Source organism: Tenrec ecaudatus, chromosome 12, assembly GCF_050624435.1.
Source record: "Tenrec ecaudatus isolate mTenEca1 chromosome 12, mTenEca1.hap1, whole genome shotgun sequence".
NCBI classification, from domain to species: Eukaryota; Metazoa; Chordata; class Mammalia; order Afrosoricida; family Tenrecidae; genus Tenrec; species Tenrec ecaudatus.
In genome coordinates, this window is record NC_134541.1 from 109,485,643 (window position 1) to 109,508,195 (window position 22,553).

General features: G+C 50.2%; 1 protein-coding gene and 1 non-coding gene across 2 annotated transcripts; one reads left to right on the forward strand and one right to left on the reverse strand.

Annotated features, from left to right (window-relative positions):
• Positions 1 to 879: 879 nt before the first annotated feature.
• On the reverse strand, positions 880 to 11,276 carry MMP25 (matrix metallopeptidase 25). The gene is made up of 10 exons (XM_075528067.1): positions 11,163 to 11,276; positions 10,545 to 10,677; positions 8,701 to 8,833; positions 8,277 to 8,566; positions 2,815 to 2,991; positions 2,641 to 2,725; positions 2,467 to 2,549; positions 1,703 to 1,855; positions 1,364 to 1,621; positions 880 to 1,192 (listed from the first exon to the last, which is right to left on the reverse strand). Exons 1-10 carry the CDS (start codon positions 11,274 to 11,276, stop codon positions 930 to 932), a joined length of 1,689 nt encoding a protein of 562 aa, XP_075384182.1. The 3' UTR covers positions 880 to 929.
• Positions 11,277 to 13,092: 1,816 nt separating this feature from the next.
• On the forward strand, positions 13,093 to 13,213 carry LOC142423665 (small nucleolar RNA SNORA61). The gene has a single exon (XR_012779269.1). It is a non-coding gene; the product is annotated as a small nucleolar RNA SNORA61 (small nucleolar RNA).
• The last annotated feature ends 9,340 nt before the right edge of the window (positions 13,214 to 22,553 follow it).

The following is a 22,553-nucleotide window of genomic DNA, read 5'->3' on the forward strand; positions in this document are numbered from 1 at the left end:
GTCTGACTTTTGTCCTTGACTTGGCCTGGGTGGTCTTGATCAACTGGGCTCAGTGAGCCTGCCCCCTACAGCCTCAGCTCCAGGAAGGCCTGGGGCTGCTGCTGAGGCAGCACTAAGGTGGACCCCATCCATGGGGGTGGCCACCTCTAACCAAGATTATCAGTGGGCTTGGTAGAGAATTCTTGAAAAGTGTTGGGCCCTGGAAAGGAGAAAATGGTGGGTTTTTTTTCCCTTGGTTTTTAATGCCAGAGATCAGTTCCCTAGGGTTCAGAGATGATCTCAAGGTTAGGTCAAGGGTGGGGTAATTGCACTGGGCCATCGTGGGGGCAGGGCAGAGTGAGAAGCTTCTGGAATCTCAGAGCAGTGGGTGAAGATGGGGGCTATGTTTGCAGCGTCTGCTTGTCCTCAGCTTAACCCACGCTCGTGCCAGCCTCTGGTGCCAGGAGGACAGGGGCAGAGAGGAGGCGCCAGCTGCTGTGCAGGAAAGGTTAACTCTTCCAAGAAAAGGAAAGTTCCTTTGTGGTCAGCACCGCCTAGAAGGTCTCCACTGCCAGGAAAAGGTCAGACTTTCGTGACGTCTGCCCTGTTTCACAGTGTTAGTCTTCCCAGACCCCAGGCTGGCCTTCTCTATAGGAGACCTGGACCTCTGTGGGGTCGGAAGTGTCAGCTGCCCGGTACCTGAACCCCTGTAACCTGACACCTGAAGTGCTGAGTCTGCTGAGTGGGTGCCCCCAGGCAGGGGCTCTGGGACAGCGGAGGTGGTGTGGGAGGTGTGCTGCTGCTGTGACAGCAGGAGAGCGCAGTCCTGGGGGACACTGGCCAACTCCAGCTTGCGAAGCCCCCTACTCCGACCTTGGTGAGGCGCCCTTGCAGCCCCCATCAGGTCCAGCAAAGGGAGGCTGTCTGTTCAGATTGTCCAGCCCTGTATCTCAGCAAGAGGCAATGGATCCCACCAGGACGGTCAGGAGGGGCAGCAGGAGGGTCAGGGACAGGGGCGGGCGTCCCTCAGCCCCATTAATCTCACACTGACAATTGCAGCCTGCAGGCTGGGAGGGCACTTTGGGTGGGTCACTGCTGGGAGCAGGGCAGTCCAGCCACCTGGGCCCCATGGGAAGCGGAGAGTCGGCATCAGCCATGACGCTGCCCTTGGCAAAGCGCCAGTAGTAGGTGCCCTTGAAAAAGTAGGTGTCACCTGTAGAGACAAAGAGGACACTTCAAGGGAGTGACCCAAACCCTCCCCCAGCACACCCATCCTGTGGCACCCTGCATCTCTCCCAAGAACCCCACAAGCTGCCTGCCCCCCAGTGCTTCTGTCTCTCCAGGCCACCCCCCAGGGCCAGCCCCTTTCCCTGCGCTCTCCTACCTGTGTTGCTGATGGTGACGTCATCGGGGGCGGAAGGTGCCCCTTCCCACAGACTTAAGGAGCGTGGGTAGCCAGGATCCGGACTGGCAGCCGCCTCGTCATACCGCCAGTACTGCTGCCCGCGGACCAGGTAGGTCTTCCCATTCAGCGGCCAAGAGAACACAGCATCCACCTGCTCCCCAGGGGGCAGCCCGAGCGTGGTCAGCGGCATGGCCGCCCCCTCCAGCTGCCGGTCCTTGAACACCCAGAACTGGGGGCCTGATGGGAGGCCCCAGCCAGTCAGGGTAGGCTCCCTCAAACCTCCTAGTCCTCCCCCCGTCCCCAGGAGGATGTGCGCACCGCTGAACAGGATGATCCGACCATCTCGGGGACGTGCATAGGCAGCCTGAATGACCTTCACCTGCATGGGCAGCCCCTCCCAGAAGCGGTGCAGCTGGGCCGGCCGTGGCGAAACCAGCTGTCCCGTGGGCTGGAGGCGCCAGAACCAGGGACCTTTGGAGGAAAGAGCATAGGGGCGGGTCAATCAGGAGGTCTTCCTCCCCGTGTCATGTGTGATGCCAATGCGTAAATGCTCAGCTCCTAAATGAATGGTCAGTGTTGGGAATGCATCGTCCTAGAGGCGCCTTGAAAGAAAGACCCGGCTTTTGAGAAAACAGTCCTTGCGAACCGTGTAGGGCCCTGGCTGCGTGGGGGTTATGAGAGGGGCAAAGATCTGCAAGGTCAGAAGTCTGAAACCACCACCCAGCACCACGGGAGAAAGACGGGGCTTTGGACGCCCATCAAGAGTCTTGGGAGCGCACGGGACAATTCTGCCCATAGGGAGCTCAGTTCTGCTCGATACACCTGGGAGGGCCCGAGAGCCAGATCCACAGAATGACAGCTGATTGGACTTTTAGGCTTTTAGAGGGGAGAAGTTTTGATGCTCTCCCATAGGCCCCCACCCCCCAGGGACCATTGGCATGGGAATCAGGACCCAGAATTGCCCTGGTTTGCCCGGGACTTTCCTGGTTTTTGTCTCGTGGCCAGAGAAGGCCCATAGCACCACTAGGTGGGTGAGCTGGCGGTCACCTGTGCCCAGGTGGGCAGCAAGCGAAGTGACTCACCTTTGAAGAAGAAGGTTTCACCTCGGATGTTGGCAACGGCATCAAAATTGCCCTCGCAGCGGTCAGGGACTGGGGTGGAGGGCCTGCGGAAGTAAGGGCAGCTGAGTGCAGAGGGGAGGGCCAGTGGGTTCCCCAGGAAGCTGAGTTCTGAGGGTGGGGGTGGGTGCGGCTCACCTGTCTGGGGGCAGCACGGGAGGCCGGCGTGGAGGTGCCAGGGGTTTCATTGTGGGTTCGGTGTGTGGGGTTTGGTGCCCTTTCCCTGCAGGGAGAGAATGAAGTTGTGGGTGCCTTGCCCTGCTTCCAGGCCTGGGGTTCAGGTTGCCTAGGGCAGCCCTGCCACTGTCATACCATAGAGCTGATGAAGCCCGTCTCGGTCGTCCTGGGGCAGGCGGTACTTGCTGGGGTGGCCCACAGGGCCCTGGTAGAATGGTCGCATGATGGAATTGGGTGCTGATGAGTGGCCCAGGCCCAGGGCGTGGCCGAACTCGTGAACTGCCACGGCAAACAGATCTGTGCCATCGCCATCTGGGAGGGAGAGAGAGCTGGCTGGGGGCATGGGGCACCAGCACCATCAAAGGGGCAACTCCTTGTGAACGTGGGCAACGGGGCTTGAGAAAAGTCTGGGAGGCCTTGTGGAGTAGCCCTGGGACATTTATTTCCCCAGTCATTGACTAGAGACTGTAAGTGTTGCCTGTTTGACTGTACTAGACCCTGGGGTCAGTACTGAAGAGATGTGTCCTCTCTTCTGGGGGAGGGGCGGGAAGGAGGAACCACCTGGACAGAGGAAGGAGATGACCTTGCACAGAGGTATTCCAGCTCACGCTGCCTCCCCTTCCCCCCAGGAAGGTTGGCCTGTGAGGTGGATCTAAGAAACACTGTGGGGGAAGTGGAGTCGAAGGGGTGCCCTTCCTAGTTCTCAGGAGGAAGTATGTGCTCCCCTCCCCCTAAGAGCTGTCCCTCCCCCAGCTGCTCCCTCCTTGGTCTCTTAGCTCCCAAGATCACCCCCACCCAGACTGAAGAAGCCCTCCCCTTCAATGCACCCCCTGTTTTCCCACCCCACCCCTTCCACTGCAGTCAGCATCTGCCACCTCAGCAGCCTCTCTCAGACCACAGTCTCCTGGCCCCCATTCCCCGCAGCCTCGCCAACCACACTGGCCTCTTCCCTAGGGTCCCAGTCAGGCGCCAGAGCCCAGGGCCCCAGCTCTCTCACCCTCCTCTTGCTGCCGTTGCTGAGGGGCGGGGAGGGAGGGGGACAAGAGAGGACGGAAGAGAGTCAGACAGCCACAGAGCAACAGGCTTCCCTTGCTTCTTACTCCTTAATGGAAATCTGGAACCAAGGTTAGCAAAGCTGAAAGTGGGCTGCAAGGAAATGAGCCCTGAGGTCTGAAGTTTTCTCCCCTCAGCTCCCTGGTTGACAGATGGACGGCCGTCAGTTGGCAGTGCCCTCCCCTGTTGTCAGGCACCCCGAGTTCCCTGCCCTGCATGCACCATTCTACACCCTTTTTTCTGAGAAACCCGAGGCACTTGGGTGTCAGAATGTCCAGGGAGACCACACATGCCTGTTCTGTGCGTTGCTTGCTTCTCCAGTCTGACTGGCCCCTCTGGGCTTCGGACCATGCATGCACTCGGACCATGCATGCACTTGGACCCTGCATGCACTTGGACCCTGCATATGCACATGGTCCCTGCCGCCGGGGGAGAAAAGCGCCCAAGAGCAGACCCAGCTCCAGGAGCCCAGAAGGCAGCAGCCTTGCCCTCCTTTCCCTGCTTGGTTTTGAGACTCACTCCACCTCCACCCAGGCACGCTATTATCTAACCTCTGCTTTCCACTAACTGATGGCAAATGTTGACAAATGCAATTTCTATTTTATCAACAGAGGCCATCAGATGTAATCAGCCACTTGCGGTCCACCTGGGACACCCACATGTTCCTCCAGGCTCACCACCTGCATCCTGTCCCTCCCTGTGCCCACACCAGCCTCCCTCAACTCCACTGAGATTATGCCCACCTATCCTCCAATCCATCCATGTTCCCATCTATCCACCAATTCACCCATGCAGTTTGCTTCCAACCCTCCATCTATCTATCCAGCTCAACAACCAATCCATCCATCCATCCACTCATCTAACCCATTCACTCATCCACTCATTCATCAATCCATCTACCAATCTACTCATCCAATCCATTCACTCACTGATCTACTCATTCAACCACCCATCCAGTTCACCAATGAACCCACCCATCCACTTATCCCCCATTCATTACTCCACCATTCCATTCATCTAATCTATTTATCCACCCATCCACTCACCTATTCAGTTCTCCAACCAACCCATCCATGTAGCCACTGGTCCACTCACTCATCAATCCATCCCCCAATCTACTTATGCGATCCATTCACTGATCTACTCATCCATGCACCCATCCAGTTCACCAACCAACCCATTTATTCATCCACCTCTCTCCCATCCACTACCCCTTTCTCCCTAATGGCAAATCCAGCATCCCAGAATGTCTCAGACTCCTTCAGCCTAAGGCACTGCTTTGGGTCTGCTTCCCTCATACTCCACCCATAGGATTCTTCTCTTCCCTCCCACTGCCATGTTCTTGGGTCCTCTAAACCCAGTGTTCACTTCCTCAGCTCCTCTCACGGTTTTGCGGTCGGGATTCTTCCCCACATACCAAGCCTGCAGGCAAGAAGGTCACTCAGTCCCCTGATGACCAAATCCAGGCCTGTGTCACTTACTGTACTACTGACCACTTCTCCTTTCTTTCTTTTTAAAAATCATTTCCTTGGGGGCACGCACAACTCTCATCACAATCCATCCTCCCCCAGTAAGTATCAGCTCACTCCCCTCCATTCACTTCCCACTGATCTAATCTTTCCACTTGCTCTTTCCAACTAGATCCCATAGGAAACCAAACTCACTGCTGTCCAGTCAATTCTAACTCATAGTGACCCTGGAGGCCAGGGCAGAACTGCCCCACCAGTTTCCGAGGGTGGACATCCCTCCAGAAGTGGACGGCCTCATTGTTCTCTCTAGGAGCAGCTGGGGACTCCACCCATCAGCCTTACCATTCACAGCTGAGTGTCTAACCCACCACTGAGGCCCCTTTGGGTCCCAGACACAGAGGTTTTGAGAGTATACTGCAGACACTGTTTACCAATCACACTAAACTGCCATTTGGTTTTAAGAAGACTTCAGGGGCTATTTTGTGGCTCTCTGTACAGGTTTGCTGAGTGAGCAGAGGCCCTTCTAGGAAGTTGTCCTTTACCTGGGAGCCTTGGCTAGGTATCTCCTTTGAACACCTGCAGACAACCTCATGCTTCCCTGACCCTGTGTGGTGATTGTGGCTCACTACTCTGACTCAGCTGAGCGGGGAGGTGTGATTGTGCATCTTTTTAAGTCCTCAGCACCCAGCTAGACACAGAAAAAAAAGCACAGGCACAGAACAACAAGCAAACCCAAACCATTGCCACACCTGTTAACTAGATGGTGCCCGGCTACCAATCCCTACCACTCTGCAAGGGCTCACACGAAGAGGCCTTGGATAAGAGTGGCAGAAAAATGTGAAGCAAGACCCCCAAATCACCCACAAGACCAGGCGGGCTGGTCAGATAGAGATGGATGGAACCCTTGAAAACAGAGCCCTTCCTCACCCTTCTGGTCAGGAACTGAATTCACTCTTGTGGCTCAATTTTCAGCCACACCATAGGCAGCTCTATCAGGAGATCCAAGAGCCACGCGCACTTTAGAATCAACAACCATTTGAGATCAAAAGGGCAGCATTTCCCAAGGACAGAGCTCAGAAGAAGGAGGAATGGCAGCAGGGAAGACGCGAATGAGTAATGTCACACTGTGGAGATGGCACTCAATGAAATGAAACAAAATGGGCATGAATTGCTGAATGGAAAACGGATCTACAAACCACAACTCACAATAAAAGTAACAAATAAGTAAATAAAATGATTTCAAAATTAAAACCCATCCCTGTTGAGTTGATTCTGTGCTCTCGGCAGGGGTTTTGTGATGGCCATCTTCACAGAAGCAGTTCAAACCATCAACCTTTAGGTTAGTAGTCTATCACAGACTGTTGGGATCACCCGGGACATTTAGATACAAGATAACCCTCTGAGTTAATTAAAGTTTATTGTGCCAACCTGGCCGATAAACACATGTGAGGTTAATTGAAGCACGGAGAGATGAAGGGCTTGGTGAGCCTTGCCTTTCTAATTCATGGGTCTCTTGCTTCCTGATGGTTGGACCAGGGTGCAGCTGCCTTAGCCAGTTCCCTGCTTCAACTGACAAGGCTCACTTTCTGCAAGACATCCCCAAGGAAAAGCTGCATGGACCTACCTTGATGCAGCCCTGGGTACTGGAGCAGCTGTGTGGAAACTGTGTGGAGACCCCTGCCAGTGCTGAGATGCTTACACATTCACTGCTTCAGCTTTCCTCCTGCAGTCTGCATCATAGTGTGTGTTTTGTGAGATGGAGGAGGACTTTGTGGATTGGTGTTGGACATATAGGTTAATGGACTTGTGGGCTTGAGGGCAGCACTGGGTTAGGATGTTTTCTTGATGTGCACTTAACCTTTATATGAAACTCTCTTTATACAAGAGTTTCTGTGGATTTGTTTCTCTAAAGTACCCAGACTAACACACCCTCTATCATGAATTGTATAATTGAATTCTTGAAGTCCCATCTCTCCACCACATCCCTTGTGAACTTGACCTTGTTTTGAAAGAGAGGGTCTTTGAAGATGTTATCAATTAAAGTAGCATGAAGTCATACTGGAGTAGGATGAGTCCTAACCCAATATGAGTGCTATAAAAAAGAGAAGAGACACGGAGAGAAGAGGGCCATGTGACCAAAGACTCATGCTGCAGCTGCAAGCCAAGGAATGTCTGGGCTACCACAAGGCTGAGAGACACACAAAGGAAAAGTCTAAGAGCTTTTGGAGACACCATGGCCCTGCTGACACCCTGAATTCAAACTGCTACTGTTCTATAGAGCGTCTATAGAAGAATCTTGATCAAAAGGAGGGACATGTAGAATTTCAAATTCTCGTGGAATCCAGTTTTTCTGTAGCCGTGGAGACTGGATATACCCTTGAAACAATTGCTCCTAGAAAATCTTTAAACCAAAATTATCTCCTGAATCTAACAATACTTTAGGTTAACCCATAAAGAATGGCTGCTTTGAGCATTATATTTCTTTAAGATCTATCTCTATGGGGTGTCGGGGTATCAAGGAGCCCAGATGGCCCAATGAGCTGCTAACCAAAAGGCTAGTTAGGCTATTAGCCAAAAGGTCCACAACTCGCTAACTGCTTCTTGGGAGAAAAATGAGGCTATCTGCTTCTGTAGAGATTTATAGCCTCAGAAACCCTATGGGGCAACTCTAATCTGCCCTATAGGGGGTCACTACAAGTTGAGATCAACTAGGTGGCAGTGGGTTTGATTATTTGGAATCAATATGGAACTAAATTGACAAAAGCAATCAGAAGGTTAGGTGGGACTCTTAGAGGACGGGTGCTTATGTTAATGAGAGAGAATCAACTCAGAGGAGAGGAAGAATGATCACACACCTGGAAGGATGTCGCCAACATCACTGAATGTTTCTACATGTAGAAATGTTGAAAACGTCTGTTTCTGCTGTGTATGCTATCCACGGTGCCAACAACCAATAAATCATAAACATTAATAAGCAATGTCTGCTTCTATAAGCCAACACAACTTGTGGATAAGTATCACTGAACCTCAGTCCTTTTAAGGACACACACAGACCTTCAGAAAGGGAGGCTGTACCTTCAGAGTCAAAAGTCCAGGCCTCCTCATCGTCAAAATGCGTGTCTCCAGAAATGGGGTGCTCCCCAGGGAAGAAGGCGTGGGCCAGGGTGCCCCCAGGCCCATCGAAGGAGTAACTGTCTTGATGGTAGGCCCGGGAAAAGTCGATGAGAATATCCGCATCAGGGTCCTGAGGCCTTGACTCCTGGAATCTGAGGCCCGACTCAACGCCCCAGGCAGCCAGGGCATACTGCATGAGGGCCCGCACAGTCTCAGGCATCATCGAGCTGCTCTGCGGGAAGGTGCGCACCCTGGGGAGAGAGGAGAAGGGCTGTCGGAGGAGGGGATGCTGGCATGGGGGCAGGTAGCCTTTGCAAGCTCACCCCCACCCCCACCCCGGCCCCTGCAGGCAGCTTCAAGTGGCAATGCGGGGAGCAGGACTCACCTCCAAGTCAGGGTCCGCTTCTTCCACATACTGCCGCTCACAGCATAGCGACGCCGCCGGACCAGCCCTGCCACGCCCACCATGTCAGGCAGGGAGCAGCGGGGCTTGTGCATGGTGGCCATTGTCTGGGCGTCTGTGGAAAGGGATCGGGGCTCCGCTCAGCAGCCTGCCGAATAATGGGGCCAGCTCACTGCCCACAGACGGAAACTTGATGCCTCAAAAGGTTAAGTCAGCAGGAGCTGAACCCAGGCCATGAGTCAGTCCAGCCCTGGTGAGGCAGTAGTGGCTACAAGTTGGGCTGCCAACCACAAAGTCAGCGGTTCGAAACCACTAAGCTGCCCTAAGGGACCGTTCCCATGCAGGGACCCATAAAGAGGACCCTCTAGAGGACTGTCACATGGAGTCACTTGCAGTAATGACAAAAACTGAGCCTGAAGCCACAGAGTACAATTAAGCCATGACTGCTGGCGTCTGGGGTCAAGGTTTCTTGGGGCCCCACTTCCTGAGCCCTGGTGGGTAATTGCTAGAGAGGAACCCAGGTCCTCACTCTCCAAGGATGGGGGTCTCTGGGAGGTGGCTGGTCCCATCGAGATTCCCAGTCTGGGATGTTCTGTGTCCAGAGAGTCGGTGGTACACATCAGAACGAACTAGACCATAGTGGGTATTGGGGTTTTAAAAGGTTTGGGTCCTGGCCAGTCCAAACCCCTCAGGGCCCTGAGCACTTGATTTTCGACAAAAACACTCGCTGCTACTGCATTTGTAGGGTGCTGTGAAGTTTCCATGCAGAGGGTCCCACATGACTTTTATAGGAAGCAGTTCATCCGCCCGCCTCCCTCCTCCCCCATGCTCTACGGTTTCTTCTAAACACTGGCTGATATCAGCTTCCTCTTTCGCCTGGGCGACTGAAGCATTCAAGCTTGCTAACCCAAAGATGAGGAATTGGAAGACACGCCATTCGGCCCAGTGGGAGAAAGACGCAACAGTTTCGGTCCGCAGAGATTACATTCTCGGAAACCATCTGGGACAGTTCTGCTCTGTCCTATGAGGTCCTTGGAATCCAATGGCTTGGGGTGAAGTTCCTTGCTATTGACTTCTTCCTCCCTTTAGTTCCTAGAGTCTAGGGTGTTAACCTGCACGAACGGGGCCACGATCATCACTGGAGCGGCCCCTTCTCTCAAGAAGCCCCAGACAGCCCGTGAGGCACCAGGCTGCTCTGTTCTTCCAGGTCCCGTGAATTTGGGCAGGATGCCCTCTACTGATTTTTTTTTTTTTTGTACAAGGTCACTGCCTTCAAGTCCGATTCATCCCCACTCTACACCGGGCTTGTGAGGCTGTCCGTCTTCACCGGCGCTGGCAGGCTCATCGCTCTTGCTGGAAGCTGCAGTGGACTTGAACCCTTAACCTTTAGGTTAACAGCGGAACCCTTAAGGTGCAGCGCCCCACCCCCACTAACCGGGCTCCCAAACTCAATGCCATAGAGTCAATGCCTATTGATAGTGACTCCACAGGACAGGGTTTCTGAGAAGGTAACTCTTTACAGGAGCAGAAAGCCTCATCTTTCCCTCAGAGGGGCTGGGGGGTTCGAACTGCTCTTGGCGGAGGGGGCTTCAAAAAGCTGGTTGGAAAATGTAACAGAGATCGCGCAACGTCTCCGCGAATTTTTTGAAGCGCCCACGTTTGTTGAACCTGGAATACCTGGGGTTCCCGCCGATCCTCAGCATTTCGGTAAACCCCAGGATTCAAGAACACAGGGAGGCAAAGAACCGCGCTCAGGGCCTCAGGCTGGGTGTGGAGAGAGGGCTGGGTTCGGAGAGAGGGCTGGGTGCCGGCAGGGGGGCACCTACCCAGGTGGCCGGTCTCCGGCAGCCCGGCAAAGCGCTGCATGACCTTGATGGCGTCGCTCAGCTGCGTTAGGCTCTGGAGCTGGGCCTGGGCGGGGTTGGGCGGCGGCAAGTAGCCATAGCGGGTCAGCCAGTCCTAGGTCACAGAAGCATGAGAGACGGGACCACTGGGAGGGTGGCGCCCGTCCCTTCCCCTGCCATCCTGGAAACCCGATCTTCGCAGCGCCCAAGGCGCCCAGTCCCAGGCGGCAGCCGCTCCCCCTCCTGCAGCTTCTCCCCAACTCCGGCTTTTATCTGGACCCCGGAGTCCTGGACTCCAACCCCCCTCCTAGCTCCTCCTTCACCCTCTGAGTCCAAGAATCCCGGTCCCCAGAACCCTGTCCCCGTCACGCTTCGGACACTGGAGTGGGGTCTCGGAACCAAGCGTCTTGACCCCGCCCACTTCGCGGACTTGGCGTCGGGGATCCACATCCAGGGGCCCGGGACGCGAGGCTCCCAACTGGATAACAGCCCTGGCCACCCAGGAGGCGGACCCCTCCCCGTCACACACATACACAACGCCACGTCCCGACTCCCCTCCGAAGGCCAGCGGGGCCTGGGTACCCGCGGCCCCGTACTCACCACGCCCTGGCTTACGTCCTGCGCAGCCGGCTCGGGGGCGCAGAAGAGCGGCGAAAGCCACAGGAGCAGCAGCGCCGGGAGCCCGAGCAGGGGTCGGAGCGCGCGCGGCCGCATGGTGCGCTGCGCATTCGGCGGCGGGTGCGACCCCCGGGGGCTGAGCCGCTTTCCGCTGGAGCCCAGTCGGGGTCCTCCGCGCGCGACGCGAAGCCACGAGGCCCCAGGCCCCGAGCGTCCCGGGACTGGCACGCAGCGCTCCCACCTCTCAGCATCCCCTCCCGCGCGGCCCCCTCCCGAGGCCGAAACATTTAAAGACCAATCGGATGGCCAGGAAGCCGAGACCCGGCCCCCAGCCAGGCGCGGGAGTGGGAGGCCCAGCGAGCTAAGGAGCGTCAGAACCCGTGGGGACGGGAGCCCCAGCGGGAGCCGGGGCGGAGAAGGATGCCAGGGAGGAAGGGTTCGGGGAGGTCCTTCCTGGAGCTCCGGAGGGCGCAGAGTAAACGGGAACAAGCCCAGGAGGCGGCAGCCGGGGCGTTGGGATGCAGCCTGTGTTTTAAACAAAATAAGGAGCGGACAGGATCGGCGAGCGGGAGGCACAGATTCAAACATCGAAGTCCTCCTCGCCACACGAGGAAAACTGGCGATGCCCAGACCAAATATTGGGCATGTGTGGGCAGGTGAGAGGCCCACTGTGCGGGGTGGGGTGTGTCGAGTGGTGACTCCTTCACGGGACTCTCTCTCTCTCTCTCTCTCTCTCTCTCTCTCTCTCTCTCTCTCTCTCTCTCTCTCTCTCTCTCTCACACACACACACACACACACACACACACACACACACACACACACACGAACTTCAAAAGGTTAATGGGAAATTCCATTATCTTTTAATATCCATTTCCCCACGAACTCTTCAAAGCCCCTTCATATAACTTTGACACGGGATGTTTCTACATATACATTGACCTGTGCTGCAAATGTTTCCAGGAAGATAGTAGAGCATGGGGGGAGGGCAGAGCTGCGGTGGAGGGGGGTGGGGCGTCTTGGTTGTTAACTGCTGCCCAATCCCTTCCAACTCAGACACCTGTGTTCCACTGCCTGGTCCTACTCTGTCTTCACCAGTGTTAATTTGAACCCTGGTTGCAGCCACCGAGTCAGTCCATCTTGTCGAAGGTCTTCCTGTTTCTCGCTGCCCTTCTACTTTACCAGGAGCCCCCGTGGTGTCGTGCACGTGTGTTAGGCTGCCAACCACAAGGTCAAATTCACTGCCATCCAGTCCATTCCAGTCCACTGAACTCACCAGCCTCTAGCTCCTGGGGTGAAAGACTGGCGTTCCTTGACCTTAAGAGTTACTGCCTTGGAAACGCACAGGGACAGCTCTACCTTATCCTATAGCATCACTGTGAGTCAGAATTGACTGGATGAGTTTTTTTGTTTTTTTTTTTTTTTGGAGGGAAAGCAGGGCAGGGTCCTGAGCAGGTTCAAATATAATGACTTGAAAAAGCAAGGAAAAGTTGTCATTATTTAAGGCGTGAGAGTTCTCCGCACACTGGTCAGGACTTGCATGATTTAAACAACTCTCCAATGAAAGAGACAGAACCCCGATGAAACAGAACACTTTCCTCCACTTCTTTAATGTTTCCTCCCCCCCACCACCACCATCATGACCTCAGTTCTACCTTACAAATCAAATCTGGCTGGACTAGAGCAGGTACACGGGTACACATGAGAGCTGGAAACACAGGGAATCCGGGGCAGATAACCAACCCCCCAGGACCAATATCTAGAGGAATGATACCAGGTGGGTAAGGGGAAGGTTGGGGGAAGAGGGGAAACGGATCACAATGATCTACATATAACCCCCTCCCAGGGGGATGGACAACAGAAAAGTGGGTGAAGGGAGACATCAGTTAGTGTAAGACATGAAAAAATAATAATTACCCTCCAGTTCCCTTTCCCATTGGATCAAAACACTGGTCTGGGTGGTCGTAAAAGGAGGAAAAGAAACATTGAAGCCTGCCCCTCAGTGCTCTTGGAGCCTGGGCTAGTTTCAGACAGGGTAAAAAATAATAATAATAATAATAATTTATAAATTATCAAGGGATCATGCAGGAGGGAGGGTGGGGGAAGGAGCGGGGAAAATGAGAAGCTGATACCAAGGGCTCAAATAGAAAAAAAATGCTTTGAAAATGATGATGGCAACAGATGTACAAATGTGCTTGATACAATGGATGGATGGATAGATTGTGATAAGAGTTGTATGAGTCCTCAATAAAGTGATTTTTTTTAAATGAACAATAAAGTGAAAAAATAAAGAGAGAGAGAACCTAAGTCATCAGTCTGCCCACTTATGGGGCAAGGGATGAGACATCAAAAATGGAGTCGGAGTCGGGCTGGTTATTAAAGATAACGAGGGTGTGAGTGGACATGGCCTCGATGGCAGCGCGTCACTGCAGATCTCCCCTGGGAAACCAGCTGGACAAGAGCAGCTGGAGATCAGCACCGCACCGGTAGATGCAAGACTGGTGGGGGTCTTTGTTACTCCTTCCCTTGAATCCACGCTGGGCTTCCAGCCTGGTTGGCCTGTAGAGAGCGCTGTGGAGTTGAGTGTCCAGGCACCTTTAATGCTGGGTCTGCTGAAGCCTCCACAGCTCCTGCCAGATCCTCTTGGAACTTGGCTTTGGGAGAAGGCAGCTCCCAGGTGAGAAGTTGACTAGGGTGGAAACTGTGTCCAAGTATGTGTTGTCAATCCTAACCTCACTATCGGTCGGAATCAACTGGGTGGCAGTGGGCTTTTGCCTCTTGCTTTCCACCTGTGGAGGAGCTCCCATTTGGGAAGAGGGTTTCTTTGTGATTAGGCCACACCGCTGTTGTTGTCAGGTGACCCACGAACAGCAGACGGAACCCTGCCTGGTCCTGCTCCGTCCTCACAATTGTTCTTATGCTTCAGTCCATGGTTGCAGCCAACATGTCAATCCATCTTGGCCAGGGACCTCCTCTTTTTCCCTGTAGGCTGTCTTTTAAGAACTGGATGGTGTGTCTAAACCAATCACTGCTGAGCCCTGAAAAAAGAAGCAATGGCATTCCTGTGGTTGGTATCTCCCATCACAGTAACTTAAGATGTCATCCCTCTCCCGCCATGCCCTTTCGACCTCTTTCCAACCAGTTCATATAATCCACACGGCCACCAGAGCTCCTCACGGGTCTTTAGTCATGTTTATCGTCAGTTCCGCTCACAGAGAGACTGACAAAGACAGTGTGAATGGCTGACATGTCATGGTTCTTAGATTACGTGAATGGTAACAACAAAGCTCTTTTGTAACATCTACATGGATGTTTAGTGTTTTTTTCTCCTTCCTTTCCTTTAATTATCACTTCATTCTCAAAAAACAACAACAACAACAACCATAAAACAGGTGAGGGTGTTGGTGTTGATATCGACTCATAAGTACTGTGGTTAAAACATCAGAACATTTGACAAAATCCCACCATTGCAGTTAAGTCCATTTCAGCTTATAGCAACCCGATAGGACAGAGTAGAACTTCCTCACGGGGTTTTCAAAACTAAATCTTTTTTTAAAGTCATTTTATTGGGGGCTCATACAACTATCATCACAATCCATACATCCATCCATTGTGTCAAGCACCTTTGTACATTTGTTGCCATCATTCTCAGAACACTTACTTTCTACTGGACCCTTGGTATCAGCTCCTCATTTTTCTCCTCCCTCCCTGCCCTCCCTCATGAACCCTTGACAATTTATAAATTATTATTATTTTGTCATATCTTACACTGTCCGATGTCTCCCTTCACCCAATTTTCTGTTGTCCATCCCCCAGGGAGGAGGTTATATGTAGATCCTTGTAATCGGTTCCCCCTTTCCAACCCACCCTCCCTCTATCCTCCTGGTATCACCACTCTCACCAATGGCCCCGAAGGGATCATCTCTTCTCGATTCTCTGTGTTTGTTTCCAGTTCCTATCTGTACCAGTGTACATCCTCTGGACCAGCCGGATTTGTAAGGTAGAATTGGGATCAGGATAGTTGGGGGGAGGAAGCATTTAAGAACTAGATGAAAGTTGTATATTTCATCATTGCTACACTGCACCCTGACTGGCTCATCTCCTCCCTGAGACCCTTCTGTAAGGGGATGTACAGTTGCTTACAGATAGACTTTGGGTCCCCATTCCACACTCCCCCTCATTTACAATGATATGATTTTTTTGTTCTTTGATGCTGATACCTGATTCCTTTGACACCTGTGATCACACAGGCTGGTGTGCTTGTTCCATTTGGGCTTTGTTGCTTCTCAGTTAGATGGCCACTTGTTTTTCTTCAAGTTTTTTAAAAAGAAATATTTGCATAATATTTCAGAAGTATGACAGAACAGCTTAAGAGCTCATCTGCTTGGATGGCTGACAGCACCTCCCTCGTTTATTTCTTCACTTCTTCTATGTCATCAAATCCCTGTCCTTTCATGTCCCTCCTCATTCTCGGAACCAAAAAGAGGTCACATGGAATGAAGTCAGGCGAGTAAAGTGTGTGGACACAGAGACGCATGCTGTTTTTTGCCAAAAACTGGCGCAGTGAGATGTCTACGTGAGCAGGTGCATTGTCGTGGTGGCAAAATGAGTCTTCTGTCTGCCACAAATCAGGCTTTTTTGTCGCAGTTATGTAATCTTTTCAGAACCTCTACATAGAAAGCTTGATTAACGGTTTGACCTGGTAGAACACACTCCAAATGCTCTACAAGTCCTCATTTTCATCCCTTTGGTAAACTGCCAGCATTCCACAATGAGGTTTGTCATCAACTGACACTTCACCTTTCTGAAACGAGAATACCACTCGTACACTTGAGTTTTTCCTTACACGCTGTGTTCCACATCACAACAGTTTCTGCAGCATTTTTCCCTGACCAGGAAACAAAAATTCACAGCCACACGCTGTTCTCTTAAATAGGTCATCACAAAAACAAGGTTGAAACCAAATTGCTTTTATGAAAAAATTCACTGTGACCGGAGAGAACCTTCCCAGGTGACCCACTAGGTGCACGAACTCAGAGGAAACTGCTTGATGCTTGCCTAGTGTGGGGTGGGGGTGGGGTGGGGGGAATGGGTACTACGAAAGCTCCACTTCACCCAGCACAGTTTCTTTTTTGGGTACCCCCTCATGACATTTATATAAAAATAGACTTTTGTTATATTTATGAAGAGAAGTGGGGCGACGTTATTAACTAGACATGTACCTCTCAAAGGGGAAAAAGTCAAAAGGAGACTTTTAATTTCTAATGTCTCTGTGTGTGTGTGGGTAGGCGCATTTTGAATTCTCAATGGTTGATATTTTTTGGAAGTGGACCTCCAGGTCTTTCTTCCAAGGTCCTTCTTAGTAGACTTGAACCTCCACCTTCTGATGAACAGTGGGCACTCAAGAGTTTGTGCCATTCAGGGACTCCAAATATGCGCGGGCCGCCGGCAGCGGGTAGAGCTTCTTGGCCTTCTGCAGGAAGCGCTGGGCCTTCTCGCGGTTGCCGGCGTTCAGCGCCTCCCAGGCGATCTCGACACATTTCTCAGCCTCATCTGGTTCCCCTCCATGACTGGTACCTCCTTCCGTTTCCTCTGGCGCGGCGGCGACGAGGGGCGGAAGCGGCCCCTCTCCGCGGAGCAGGAGGCGAGGCCGCCCAGGTGGGGGCATGCGGCGGAGCAGGGAGGAGCGCCGGGGACCGAGGGGGTTTCTTCAAGTTTTTAAGACCCCAGACGCTGTATCTTTTGATAGCTGGCACCATAAGCTTTCTTCACCACATTTGCTTATGCACCAGCTTTGTCTTCAGCAATCATGTCGGGAAGGTGAGCGTCATGAAATGCCAGTTTAACAGAACAAAGTGCTCTTGCCTTGAGGGAGGACTTGAGTGTCAAGACAAAATATGGGAACAGACAACCGCATCTTTCTTCCTGAAAACAGCTGCATCATGGGCCTTGTGGTTAGCGGCCCAGTGCTACGTGAGTGGTGAGATACCACTTTAGGCTGCCACTGATTTAAAGCAACTTGCACTGATAAACAGATAACAAGACCGGTCCACTCATGGCCACCCTGTGGGACAGGTCAGAACTGCCTTGTTTGGGTTTCCAAGACTTTAAATCTCCACAGGAGTAGATTGCCTTACCTTTCTCCTGCGGATCAGTTAGTGGATTTGAACCGCTGACCTTCTTTCTAATCCAGCCATCCTACTCCAAGTTACACCCCTAGAGACCTAAAACTGACACAGATGTGCATTCATTGGTGCTTTTTTCATAGCAGCAAATGAATGGACATAACCAAAGTGTCCGCTGATAGATGGTCACATAAGCGAAGTGTGGTACAAACCCTGAACTGAATCCTATGCAACCACACAAACAACGCTGAGTGTGCAACAACGCTGTCACATGGCTGGACCTGGAGGACATATGCTCATTGAACTAAGTCAAGCATATAAGGTCAAATGCTGTGCAATCCCGCTTTGATGAGGAGTCGGGAATAGATAAACACAAGTAGAGATAAGCCAATAATTCCCAGGGAGAAGTGAGTAGGTGAGGAAAAGATGCTATGTACACGGGACACTAGTCATTTCTGGTGATGAGAAAAGTGGTACTGAAGGTGGGTGCAGTGAACACAGCAGAGCCAAAGTACAAATGCAGGTTTGTGCACATATGAGGTATAAGGATGGTGGCATATGGGTGGGCGCAGATAGGTAAATAAGTGGGAAATAACACAAATATTTATACCACTGCCATCCAGTCAATGCCAACTCATAGCGACCCTGAAGGACAGAGTAGAGTGTCCCTGTGGGCGATTTTATTGTTGTTGTATTTTTTAAAGTCATTTTATTAGAAGCTCATACAACTCTTATCACAATCCATACACACATCAATTGTGTAAAGCACATGTGTACATTCATTGACCTCATCATTCGCAAAACAATTGCTCTCCAACTTAAGCCCCTGGCATCAGCTCCTCATTTTTCTCTGAGATAGTTAGTTTATTGTGCCAGCCTGGCCAATAAACACATGTGGGATTAATTGAAGGGCCGAGAGATGAATGGCTCGGTGAGCCTCACTTTTCTTGTCTCTCGCTCTTTGATCATCGGACCAGTGTGCAGCTGCCTTACTTGTTCTGTGCCTCAATTTGCAAGCTACACTACCTGTGGGACACCTAACCCGTGGACTATGTTGCTGTAATTTGAGGTCCTGTGCCCGGATAGCCTGGGGCTCATACAACTCTTATCACAATCCATACATATACATACATCAATTGTATAAAGCACATCTGTACATTCTTTTCCCTAATCATTTTCTTTCTTTTTCTTTTTTAACATTTTATTAGGGGCTCATACAACTCTTATCACAATCCACACAGCCTGGATCTTTCTACAGAGGACTACCTGGCAGCCCACAAGACTTGAAGGACTGCCAGTGTTTCACAGCTCTCTCACGGGAGTGAGTTGCACTGAACCATTTGTACTGCTTTATAATTTAACTGTTCATTTCTTGTATCATATATCTATCTATCTGTATATAATTTAACAGTTCATTTCTTGTATTATATATATATATCTGTATATAATTTAATAGTTCATTTCTTGTGTTATATATCTATATATATATGTATATATATATAAATTATTAACAATCTGGTTTTGTCTCTCTAGAGAACCCTGTCTAACACATCCTCCCTCCCTGCTCCCCCCTCCCTGATGAACACTTGATAATTTATAAATTATTATTTTATGCTTTTGATTTCATTAAGGTCTGTTGTAATGTCCCCTCTTTCATCCCTCATTCTTGCTATTGAAATTTGTTCCCTCCTTTCTGTGGTTAGGTTTGCCAGTGGTCTGTTGATTCTGTTTATCCTTTTTTAAAATTATTTAATCATTTCATTAAGGGCTCATACAACTCTTATCACAATCCATACATATATCAATTGTGCAAAGCACATTTGTATATTCATTAACCTCATCATTCTCAAAACATTTGCTCTCCACTTAAGCCCCTGGCATCAGCTCCTCATTTTTCCCCTCCCTCCCCGCTGCCCCCTTCCTCATGAACCCTTGATAATTTAAGTATTATTATTTTGTCATATCTTGCCCTATCTGACGTCTCCCTTCACCCACTTTTCTGCTGTCCGTCCCTCAAGGAGGAGATCACATGTCGATCCTTGTAATCGGTTCCCCCTTTCCAACCCACTCTCACTCTACACTCCCAGTATCGCCACTCCCACCACTGGTCCTGAAGGGAACATCCGCCTTAGATTCCCTGTGTTTCCAGTTCTAATCTGTACCAGTGTACATCCTCTGATCTAGCCAGACGTGCAAGGTAGAATTTGGATCATGATAGGTGGAGTGGGAAGGAAGCATTTAGGAACTAGAGGAAAGTTGCATTTTTCATCGTTGCTACATCATACCTTGTCTGGCTCATATCCTCCCCAAGACACCTCTGCAAGGGGATCTCCAGTGGCCTGCAAATGGGCTTTGGGTCTCTACTCTGCACTCCCCCCCTCATTCACTATGGTAAGATTTTTTGTTCTGATGATGCCTGATACTGGAACCCTTCAACACCTCATGATCGCACAGGCTGGGGTGCTTCTTTCATGTGGGTTTTGTTGCTTCTGAGTTCTATGGCCACTTGTTTACCTTTAAGCCTTGAAGACTCCAGACGCTATACCTTTTGATAGCCGGGCACCATCAGTTTTCTTCGCCACATTTGCTTATGCACCCATTTGTCTTCAGTGATGGTATTAGAGAGGTCAGCACACAATGATATGATTTTTTTGTTCTTTGATGCTTGATAACTGATCCCTTTGGCATCTGTAATCACACAGGCTGGTGTGCTTCTTCCATGTAGGCTTTGTTGCTTCTCAGCTAGCTGGCCACTTTTTTACCATCAAGCCTTTAAGACCCCAGATGCTGTATTTTTTGATAGCCAGGCACCATCACCTTTCTTCACCACATTTGGTATGCACCCACTTTGTCTTCAGCGATTGTGTTGCGAAGGTGAGCATCATGGAATACCAGCATAATAGAACAAAATATTTTTGCATTGAGGGAGTACTTGAGTGGAGGCCCAATGTCCATCGGCTACCTTAATACTAAACCTATAAATATATGCATATAAATCTATTCCCCATCCTCATATATATAAATATATTTACATATGCACATGCTGTTATTTAGACCTCTATAAATGCGGTTTACCTGCTAGCTCTTTCCTCTATTTCCTTTTACATTCTTCTTGTCCCACTATCATGCTCAGGTTTCATTTGGGTTTCAGTAATTCCTCTTGGTTACATTACCCTTGATCATACCCTACCAGAACCCTAAACCCTCCTCACCACTGATTTGGATCACTTGTTGTTCCCTTGTCCCTGGGTTTGTTAACACCACTTCCTTCCCCCCCCCCCCCACCTTCTCCTCTCCCATGTCCCACCAGAACTGTCAGTCCCATTGTTTTCTCCTCCAGATTGTTCATCCAGCCTATCTTATTTAGATAGCCTGTGGAGATAATAACAGTCACAAAAAGAAGACAGAGCAAAACCAAGCAAAAAAGAAAGAAAACAACAACAAAAACCAATGACAAAAAGAAACAAAAAAGAAAAGCTTGTAGTTAGTTCAAGGACTGTTTGTTTGCCTTTAGGAGTGTTTTCCAGTCGAGTCTGATGGGGTGCCAAGCCTTGGCCCCAAAGTCTATTTTTGGTACTCCCTGGGGACTTCATTGCTCTGTTCCCTTTGCTGTTCTGCTGCACGCCCTCAGTGTTTTGCCTTGGTGTGGTGGGATCAGATTGGGCAGAATTCCCACAGTGTGTCTCCAGTGTTGTCCCCTGTAGGGATATGGGTCAGTGAGGGGCGTCATGTCTCATAGTGGGGTTGGCCATGTGGTCTTCTCTGTGGATTGGCTGCTCTGAGTGGGAATATAATCTTCAAGGCTTGGTGGGCCAGGATGTGCTCCACTCTCTTCCTCCCCCCTCATTTGCTCTTGTGTGCTAAAATCAGACACCTTCCTCTCCCAGAGCTGCAGATTCAGTACTGTCTTCTGAAATAAGTTCTTCAGGGGGTAGGGGCAGCTATCCACGTAGTTGGGATTGGGGTCGGCCCCTTATCAGGATACAGCTCTTATCACAATCCAGATAAGAGCTGTATCCAGATAGCGTTGCTATGTACTGTGAAGGGTTGAACATCTGAGTGTGTGGTGTGTGTGTGTGATATTAAACTGTGAAGCAGTGGGTCTTAAGATGTCACAGCTTACCAAAATCTGAAGATAGCAGTACTTGATAATCTCTTTTTTTTGTTTTGTTTTGTTTTTTTACTTGATAATCTCTTTAAAGAAAACTGCCTCCAAATTTAAAGCTGGAAAGTCACTGGAATTTAGAAAAGAATGGAAGTAGCATGCTATGTCAGTGTTTTGGTGCACTCATTAAGAATTGTGCACAAATTGTTCATAGTGTCTCTGTCCTGATCCCAAAACAACCAACAAATTGCCAGTTACACAGTAGCACACAAAATTACTGGCAGGATTGGTGTCCTACTTAAAAAACTATCGTTATTAAATCAGAGGTTCACAATTACTCATCAGCAAAGGCAAAGATGAGAAGGCAAGGGGGAAGACACACGCCAGCCTGTGTGATCCAAGGATTGTAAAGAATAAAATCTAAATCCGAAGGATTAGAATTTAAACGGTGAACCCCTGGGTTACAGAAGGGTATGGATAAGAGTGGAGCCCAAAATCCATGTGCAGTATCCACACAGAGATCACACCTTTGGTGAATCCCCTCGGACCATAGTTGAGGGATGTCAACTGCCTTGTCATCAAATAGAGAGCATTGTAAAGTTGATGACGCTCTACATATTTAGGTTAAAACATAATATTTTATCATTTAATCTCTTTTTTGCCCCATTCTAAGGTTTTTTTCTGTTTTTAAAAAATAAAACGTGAAGGGAAATACACCCCTCCCCTCTGACCATAGACCTGGGACGTGTGGCGTGCCTGGCTGTCAGCCAGAGAGCACTGGAAAGTAGATTGTTGCAGATACAATCAGGCTGAAACTTAAAACCTTATCATTTGATCTCCCTTTTGACCCATTTTATATTTGTTCTAGTTTTTAATGCTTTCTTTTTGATTGATGTTGTCCTCTGCTTTCCTTTGTTGTTGATGTTAATTTTTGTTTTGTTTCTTAATGTTTCTCTGTATGTGAAATCTAAGATAGGTAAATCGACAGAGAGGGTAACTGGGTTCATGGTTCCTTAGGGGTATGCTTGGGTGCTGGGGGAAGATGGGTCGTTAATAACGATGAGTACAAGATGGAAGAAAATGTTCTACTATTGATTATGGTGATGATTGTACAAATGTTATGAATGTGATTGAAAGACTGAATTG